The sequence below is a fragment of the Aulonocara sp. 'chitande type north' Nkhata Bay genome, linkage group LG11 (assembly GCF_057382095.1).
Source record: "Aulonocara sp. 'chitande type north' Nkhata Bay isolate Kocher_YH1m ecotype deep benthic linkage group LG11, A_spYH_male_GT1.1, whole genome shotgun sequence".
In the NCBI taxonomy this organism is placed as follows: domain Eukaryota; kingdom Metazoa; phylum Chordata; class Actinopteri; order Cichliformes; family Cichlidae; genus Aulonocara; species Aulonocara sp. 'chitande type north' Nkhata Bay.
The window spans coordinates 20,851,388-20,861,333 of NC_141354.1; the positions used below are offsets into that span (position 1 = coordinate 20,851,388).

Here is a 9,946-nt window from a genome sequence, read left to right on the forward strand (position 1 = left end):
GAAATTTGGCAAGTGGGGGAACACACAATCTGTTTTAGCAGCTCAGTGTGGGTAAAATACTCCCAACTCACAATAATTTCTAATGTGAGCTCCAGTAGATTTTCTAAATGTCCTGTTCTCACAGTTTACCACAGTAGTAGACTATAACAGTTATCTGTGAATTCACAAGATTTTAAGCCATAGAAGAAAACTGAACAACAGCTATTACACGCATAATAATGATCACATTTACTTTGAACTTAGATTTGAATTTTATTGAAGTGATAAAACAAAAACTTACACGAAGCTACTGATTTTACCTGATACAGACATATGTGAAATGTACAGATGCTTTTTTGCATACAAGAACGTCTCCACAAAGATTCACACAGTTTCACTTTGGTTATGCTTTTGTTGAAGTTGGAGTTTATAAGTAGATTTATTACATTATTTACACAGTATAGTTGGCACCTCAAAGTTTCCTTGTATTAAATGAAGTGGAGTAGCATAGCATTAGATTAAGATTGCATGTCTTGATATCTTTAGCTAATCCCCACTAAGGACTGCCACTTACAAGAAGCCATCACATGAGAGTGTGTTTTCTGAAAACCTCTTTGCCAGGATGTACATCTATATTAGAAACCCTGTTATTGTTTTATTTAGACTGCATTAAACACCATAGCCTAATATCTGAATGGTTTTTCTTTTTTGTAAGTGCTGCAACAACACATGATCATCATTGTCCCTTTTTTCTGTCTTTATTTCAACATATTCTGTTTCTCCTCTCCTTCCTGGTTTTGACGTCATTGTCAATGTTGTCCACGTCTTTGGTGCAATGTCATCATTGTCACCAGCGATGCGTTCTCACATGACTAAGTTTCTCCTTCAGCTGCCTCTCGCTCATGGATCCCATCATATACTGTTGCTTGATCAGCATCCAGCTATCAGACACATTGCAGGATAATTTGTCAGCTAATAAAAGTTAAACATCTGTATAATTAAGCTACATGACAGAAGGCTAGCTAATGATATACATTACCATTGGAACTGCTTCAGTGGTCACAGTCTCCAGGTTTTCAGACCTCCTCCATTTTTTTCTGAGAACAAATCAATTAATATGAATCCTTCTTGCAGAAGGTCCCACAGCAGCTCGCAACAACAGCAGGGCATTTACATAAACTGAATTTTTTCTATGGTCACTCTGTTTTTTTGTTTTGTTTTTTTCATTTTTTGAGGGAAAAAATTATATCTTGAATCATAAATTCCAATTTATCCTTATATGTAAATATGATATGTACATTACTTATGTATACTGGTCCCATTAGCTAGGAATTACAGGGTATTGGAAATGACAGATTGTCAAACTAACTATACATGATTAGCCCAAACATTATGACCAAATGAAGCATATAAACATTATGCTAACAATGGTGAAATCAAAAATCGGCATATATTAGAAAATGTGTGACTGACAGATGTCATCCATAACTGGTGGAACATTGTGTGATATTTTAAAACCTGTTTCTTGTAGCTGCAAGCAAAGAACAGCATATAAAGCAATAAAAAGCAGCAACTGTCAAAATGTTTTGTCTCATCAGTTTTGCTATTATATTGTATTAAAATAAACCAATGTGTGGATGTTTATCGCTAAAAAAGCTGCATTGTGATACAATGAAAGAGGTCATTTGCATCAAATATATAGGAACATTTTTTTTGTAATATAATAGAATTGATATTAGAAGTAGATTAAATTCTTAGATTAAAATAATCTATATATATTTACAAAAATAAAAAAATAATCTTCACATTCCAAAATTAAACTCTGAAATGTAACTGTACCTGTTGGATTTTGTTACCAAAAAAGCAACGACGGCTGAAAAAATTATCCCAATAAGACAAATCAGAAAGGCCCTCAATGTTGCAGCAATAACTTTCGGGTCTTGTTTGTAAAGATCTGAAATCACAACGTTGAAAAAAGTTTTATGCTTATGTTATATAAAACATGTAAAAACAGGAAGTGAATGTCTTACATTTTTTGATAGCTCTAGTATAGGAGATATATTTTACTTGTAAATACTTACTAACTCTGTTTAACTTCTTTACTGTAATGCTGTGATTTAGTTGTCCAATACTATTACTGCTGACACATTCAATAGTGGAGTTGTCTTAAATTTGAGTATAGGGGAGATATTTCACTCATAGATACTTACTGTTATTTCTTTCTTCAGATGGTGATGAATTAGCATTGAACTCGTTTATTATAAGGCTGACACTTGATGAGGTATTTCCAATACTATTACTGCTGACACATTCAATAGTGGAGTTGTGATAGTGATCTTGGGACACAGTGATGGTGCTGGTGACTCTGGTGTTTGACACATTGGTTGTTACAGAGTACTCAGTGTGGCTCTCTAAGTGTGGCCATTTGATGGTGGGTGAAGGAAACCCCTCACTGACACACACACAGGTCAAAACCTTTGACTGAGCGACACAAGCAGAGTTATTCAAGATTCTTGCTGCATCTGCAAAAACAGAATAAGAAGCTCAGCATCAAGATTACAGTAAACTCATAGGAACATAAATTGTCTTAACACATTGCTTCAATATAAGAATATCTGATACTGAAGAACACAACAATGTAATTAATATTACATTTACTTTCCAGATTTTAATGAAAACTGCTTTTTTAGGTAAAAAATGCAAAAAATAAGAGCAGACAAAATATAATGTCAGTCATGAAAGTTTTACACTTACAGTAATTACAACATTATTATAATTACTGCTACTACTACTAATACTGTAATAATGATAAAAATATACTTTTGCCAAGAGTAATACTCACACTTGACATTAAGAGTTTTTGTCTCATTTGTTTTGACATTTTTGAAGGTGACCTTACAGGTGACGTTACAGGTGACCTTACAGGTGACCTGACCACCGTTGTGTTTTGTTGAAGCGTTAAAGGTCAGAGTTGACTTGAAGACAGGCATATTCTCAGACTGGAATTCAGTGTTGTTGTTTTTTATTTCATAGAGGTTTTGTCCTGATCCACTCCATATCCAGGTGATATTAGGAGTGGATCCAGAGCAGAGACCAGGAGCGCTGCAGGTCAGTGTAGTCTGCTCTCCCTCTGTTATTTCAGGAATCTCCAGTTTGGGCTTTTCACTCAGCTCTAATAGGAAAGTAAATGAAACAAGACATTATAATCAGCATAAAAACCACTACTAATTTAAAGTAGACGTATGATCACTCTGTTAAGTAACTTAAATTGTAAAAAGTACAAGATAAGGCTGAAAAGTTCCAAGACAGATGCAAGCTCTGTGAGGTATACCCAAACATCAGTTTATGTCTGACCAAAGGAATAGACTAAAGGACATTCAGCAGTTTCTGTTTTTCACTTTAGCTGACATATATGATGAATGGAGACACAGGACCTGCATTACAGGAAGTCGTTGTGCCTTTGTGTTAATCTGAGCATCATGTTTATTCACAAAAATCTTTGGAGTGGTAATGATTTAACAACTCTTAAACTCACGTTAAACAAACATGTGCTAGTGCCATAATGCAGCTGTAGTTAATACAACTCATTGTAATTTAGTTGAGCTAACTCATTTAAATCAAACATGATAACGTGGTCACTGTGCAGGGAGTATTTGTGGTAGGTTTTGATACCTGTAACTGTGACTGTGATGTTTGCAATCAGTGTGCAGTGAGTCTTTGTCTTAGCGACAGCGTGATATGATCCAGAGTCCGACTTGGTGAGGTCATTGATAATGATGCTGCAGTTCTTTTTCAGGTCAGCCTCCAACAGTGACACCCTCCCTTTAAACTCAGGTTCAGTTTTCGTATTGTTACTGGAGCCAAATATTGTTTTAGTTATGTTTCCATCATGTTTATACCAAGTTATATTTTCAACATCACCATCCTCTTTCGTAAAAGAACATGCTAGAACAACACACAGTCCAGCCTGTGCTGATACATTTTTACCACTTTGTGTGATTCTGCTGTTGCTCTTACAAGACACAATCACACTGACAGATGATGTTACAGTTGTGTCTGGATGTGTTGCTGTGCAGGTGTACTGTCCCGAATCTTCTGCTGTCACATTCTGGATGACAAGTGTAGCTGAGCCACTGTCATTTTGCAGGTCAGTGTAAGCTCCAGTATCTTTGCTGTTTGTTTTAGAGCTAAGGTCTCTCCACATGATAAGGGCTGGAGGAAAACTTTCAACACTGCAGGTCAGATTCAGAACAGCTCCCTCCTTTATGATTGTATTCCCAGTGATTTGAGGTGTCCTTATATCTGTGGAGAACATTGCAGTAGTTTTTTTCAGAATGAAGAAAATAATTGAAATAAAATGGGAAAAAATAATAATCAGCTTAGTTGTCCCCTGTGGTAACAACCATCATAAAACTCTTCAAAAAGGTAAAGTCAAATTTGTCTCCAGATATTTTGCTGTACAGATGTATAGATATACAGTTCAGTGTATTCTTATCACATTTGGGATGACAAGCTGATCCAGTGTCATTGTGCAAATTAGTTTCATTGTAAAGGTCTGTGCTGTCAGTTAAGTGTCAGGACTGACAAAGCCATCCACCACTAGCAAATGTCAGTGTTGCTGTCTTTGACAGGAAGTTGTAAGCAAGGAACATAGACATTAACATAGATGCCAGATACTGTTGACAGCAATGCTAAGCATTACACCCAGAGCACAATGTGCCACAACTTTCAGTTAAGTTATTTTAAATAATAAGAAATGGTTTCCAATGGCTCTTTAATACATACATGTTGAGGCAGCTTGACATATTTAAAAGTGTCTGAATACAATATTTTTATTTACCTGAGTGAAAAAAGCTCTGTCTAAAGGATAAAATTGCTTACTCACACATCACTGTTATGTTGATGTTTTCTTGCAGGGTATTGTTCATATGCTTTGCTGTACAGACGTACTGTCCAGAATGTCCAGTTGTACCATTAATTATGGAGAGTGTGGCTGATCCAGTGTCATTGTGAAGGGTTATATCAGAACCAAGTTTAGACCACATAATCAGAGATGGAGGAAAACTTTCAACACTGCAGGTCAGATTCAGAACATCTCCCTCCTTTATGATTGTATTCCCAATGATTTGAGGTGTCCTTATATCTGTGGGGCACATTACAGTAGTTTTTTTAGAAGGAAGAATCTAATTGAAATAAATAGGGAAAAAGTAAGACATAGATTAGTTGTTCCCCATGGTGATCCTAACCACCATCATAAAATCATTCAAACTGGTAAAGCCAAATTTGTCTTCAAATGTTTTGCTGTACAGATGTAAAAATGTACAGTCCACAATAGTCTTATCACATTCTAGATGACAAGTGTAGCTGATGCAGTGTTGTGCAGGTCAGTGTAATTTTCATTGTGAAGGTCTGTGCTTCCCTCATTAACAGTTATATTCCCAGTTATCTCGAGTTTCCTTTTATCTGTGGCACAGTTTTGGTTTATTAAGGAGGTAAAAAAGCACAAAGAATTATTGTAGTTTTTTTTTTTTTAAAAGAAAAGAAAACCAGTAATGGGAACAACGGCGTTACAAGTAACGGCGTTACTTTTTTCAGTAACGAGTAATCTGACTAATTACTATTCCTATCATTACAACGCCATTACAGTTACTAACAAGAAAATGCGGTCCGTTACTATTTTTCAACAAACAGACAGTTGAAGCTGTGTTCAGCTTACCGCACCTTATTTCAGTTGCACGGAAGTAGCTGATTATGTAAGTAATCTGTGCACTACAGCTTTAAACAGCTGCGTGCGCTCCCGCGGATGGCATTCATGATCACTTTCTAGCACAACACCTGGAGCTAATGGGGCAAAACAATGGCATGAGTGCTGCTGTTTGACTGAGGAAGAATTAAGTAGTCGTGGTAAGCCAATCACACGGCCACTTAAAGACAAAGCAACAAGGTGATATATACCAGTTTTTAAACTGTGTTGATAGGCCACGTAAAACCAGAGTCATGATAAACAATATATACGTGTGTTTTTTTCCTCAATAGTTTCGTCACGTTTACTGTCTAAGGACAGCGCTAGCAAGCACATTCTGCTCATGAGCAAAAAACAAAACAGGGGAAGTTTTAGGAGTGATAGAGAGAGAGAGAGAGATAGAGAGAGAGAGAGCAGAAAAAGAGAGAGAGGGAGTTTTGAGATGTGAGAGATTTGTGACGTTTAGCGTGTTTGGAGTGTGTAGTTAATGTGTTGTCTTGTGTAGTTAGTGTGTAGTGTTGTGGATAGTTTTGTGTTGTGTGTCAGAACAATGAGGCGACTGCTGTCTCCAGGTAGAAACAGGAGTGATACACCTGCTGCTGTCAGACCTGCAGGTATCAGGCTGTGATGTTCTCCTTTATAGTGGACAGAAATTATTTTTGGAGTGGCACAAATAATTTGTGTGGCATCTTATTGAATGCAGAACAGATGATTGTTCTGTAAATAGTTTGAAATGGTTATTTAAAAAATCAAGGTAAAAGGTAAATGGATGCAAATAACTTTGTTGTTTGCAAAACTTGTGCATATGATTTTAAAACTGACAATTTATATTTGCATTTAAAGTTATGAAATATGATTCATTAAACATGTTTGTGGTTGTTACAGTAAAAATATAACTTTTTCTACTCTGATTTTATGTTATTTGTCTGATTTTAGATCAATTGTGTTAATACAGTATGTAAAAATGAAAACATGACTGTAAATTCAGACACGTGAGGTTGTGCTGAAAAGGACGATACCAAACAAGGCAAAGTAAATCGTTTTTAAAGGTAAAATGTGGAGGGAAAATCAAAAGTAGTTAAAAATGCCCAATTATACCCTGGCCCCTGAGGGTTAAATGTTTTTTTTTAAAGTAATGCAATAGTTACTTTTCAAGTAATTAATTACTTTTAGAATATTGTAACTCAGTTACTTTTTTGAAGAAGTAACTAGTAACTATAATTAATTACTTTTTCAAAGTAACTTGCCCAACATTGAACAAAACAGCCTGGTGGTAAATAAAAAGAAAACCTGAAACCCTGACACATACAACGAGTTGATTGGGATATTTGGCTCCATGTTAACAAAACATCTGGGAAGTAGGTACACAGATGGTGAGCTAGGTGACAAATCTCTGTTTGTCGACTATAATAAATGTTGTTGTCCTTGCTAGTTGGCTTCAGAAATAATGGCCAGTTTAACCTATTATTTGTACTCTATTAATGTGCAAGGTCAGTTAAGTGTTAGGACAGACAAAGCCATCCACCATTAGCAGATGTCAGTGTTGCTGTCTGTGACAGGAAGTTATAAGCAATGAAGAAAGACATTAAGATAGACGCTGGAAGCTCATGACAGCAATGCTAAGCATTATATCCAAAGCACAATGTGCCTATTATTTTAAAATATAAGAAATGGGTTCCAATGGCTCTTTAATACATAGATGTGGGACAGCTTCATATTTAAAAGTGTCTGACTACAGTTGTTTAATTTCTCTGAACTCATATTTTCAGATGACTAAGTGAAAAAAAAAAGCTCTGTCTAAAAGCACAAAGTTATTTACTTACATATCACTGTTATATTGATGTTTTCCTGCAGGATATTGTTCATATGTTTTGCTGTACAGACGTACTGTCCAGAATGTTCAGTTGTAGCATTAATTATGGAGAGTGTGGCTGATCCAGTGTCATTGTGCAGGGTTATATCAGAACCAAGTTTAGACCACATAATCAGAGATGGAGGAAAACTTTCAACACTGCAGATCAGGTTCAGAGTTTCACCCTCCTTCACGTTTGTGCCCCCAGTGATGTTAACTTCCTTAACATCTGTTACACAAAAATACAAATTACACAGTAATGAAACTTCTCTTTTTCTCTTTCCAGCAAGACCAGTTGACCAAGAGAGCACACTGCTTTCAAAAGAATTCAGCATACAAAGTTATATAGTAAAAATACTCACGGTTTACTTTTAAAGTTGAACCCTCCTCCGTAATTTTTTCCCCAGCGAAGCGGATTTTACAGGTGACATTGGTGTTGTGGTGTTCAGCAGAGGAGTTGAAAGTCAGAGTTGAAATGTGTCTTTGTGTGAAAGCAGTTAGAGTTTTAGTCCTGAAAGAAGTGCTGCTTCCTGTAATGTAAGATTCAGTCCCTCCTGCTCCTCTCCATGTCCAGGTGATTTCAGGAACAGATCCAGAGCAGAGACCAGGAGCAACACAGGTCAGTGTGGCCTGCTGTCCCTCAGTCAGTGTGGGAAGCTTAACTCTGGGTTTCTGACTAAGACCTAGTGGAAACATAGAACGTAAGAATAATCTGGTTAACTGCCTGAAGTTCATCAACTACTTATATTTTGGCTTAAATTATAGGAAATTATGTTAAGCAGGTAGATGTGGAACATAAAGTGTTGTATTTCGTTCTAACAGCACACAGGGGTAAATAAATGTGCAAAATCACTTTATACTTGAGACAAAAAATGAATAAATAAAGTAGCACAAAAACCAATATTTATTCTCAACATCCTTTTTTTGATGCAGTGTTTGTACCTTCAACTGAGACAGTTGTCCTTTGACTAGATGAAAATCCATCGTATCCCCAATTCAGTTCACCATTAACTCTGATCCGATACAATCCAGAATCCGACTCTTTGAGATCATTAATGATGATGCTGCAGTTGTTCTGTCTTATCTCAGGCTCTAAGAGTGACACACGTCCTTCAAAGCCATACTGAACACAGGTATTGTTTTTGCTGTGAAATATTATTTCATCATCATAGATACAGCTTGAATATGCTTCACATTTGTACCAAACTATATGTTTGGGTGTAAATCCAAAACCAGTAGCGAAAGAACACGGGATCACAACACAGAGTCCAGCCTCTGCTGTTAGTGTCTCACTAAGTGTGATGCAGTATTGTCCACTGCATTGTTGTGATGTGCCTGTTATTACAAAGGAGGAGGTAAAAAAAAGAGGAAAAGAATATTTGGTTCATCTGAATAGTTGTATAATGCACAAGTCAGGTGACAGTGATCTTATTAATTTATGTGAACTCTAAATTCTGTTACATGAATTTATACTTATAATTTGATTGCATGTCAAAAAAACACTTTTACTCACCACACACACACACACACACACACACACACACATATAAGCGATGCAGTTCACAGCTGTTGCTTCCCATTTTTAACTTAGTAAATGACATTTTCAAACACGGCTGTCTTTGAAACTGCAGTTTTCCTTCTTTTTGTAGTTTCCTTAAATTCATATATTGATGAAGATTTAAATAAAATTTCCTTCTGTACCTGTGTCAGCGAAGAGCAGAATCACCCAGATGAGAGTTAACATTCTGATTTGAATGACAGCACGGCTTCTCTCCACAGGATAGACGCTTTCTTTTCAAAGCACAAACACACAAAAGGTGCAGTAAAAATATAGAAAGTTCAGTGGCTGATAGAATCACATACGGGATATTACACTTACATATTTACTGTTTTAATATATTTTTTCATGTGACCAATAAACTTGGCTGAGATCTTGAAATATCAAAGTTTAAAGCATCATATTAAAGCATTTCTTGAAGAATACTACAGAGAAAAATGGATGAAAATGTTTTACCCTCACTCTGTGTGAGCCTCCAGCTTTTGTTTCCACACACTGATCTCTGCAGACTGTTTGCTTTCAACTGACTCTTCTTCCTCCTCCTCCTCCTCCTCCTTTGTTACTTCTCTTTGCACTTCAGAAAGTTTCGCTAAGTTTAGCTTTACTCTGCTGGCCATTATTTCCTCTTAGACTGCCACCACACTTACAGCTAAAACCTCCTATCACATTATGATGTTAACGTGAAACTTTAACAGCAGTGAAATCAGAGATAATCTTGAACATGAGGTGCTAAGCTTTCAAATATTTGGATGTTCAAAACGGTTCAATTGTTTTAAAAACAATCGTCTGACAATTATGCATTGTAATGCATTGT

The 9,946-nt window shown here is 36.2% G+C and overlaps 1 protein-coding gene across 1 annotated transcript; it reads right to left on the reverse strand.

Moving 5' to 3' along the window:
* Window positions 1-245: 245 nt before the first annotated feature.
* LOC147318872 (sialoadhesin-like) lies at window positions 246-9,600 on the reverse strand. The gene is made up of 12 exons (XM_086309938.1): window positions 9,589-9,600; window positions 9,276-9,365; window positions 8,517-8,909; window positions 7,937-8,257; window positions 7,546-7,803; window positions 4,865-5,122; window positions 3,652-4,281; window positions 2,822-3,151; window positions 2,190-2,501; window positions 1,819-1,933; window positions 1,019-1,076; window positions 246-920 (listed from the first exon to the last, which is right to left on the reverse strand). The coding sequence occupies exons 2-12, from the start codon at window positions 9,316-9,318 to the stop codon at window positions 852-854; spliced, it is 2,787 nt and encodes a 928-aa protein (XP_086166064.1). The 5' UTR covers window positions 9,319-9,365; window positions 9,589-9,600; the 3' UTR covers window positions 246-851.
* Window positions 9,601-9,946: the final 346 nt, after the last annotated feature.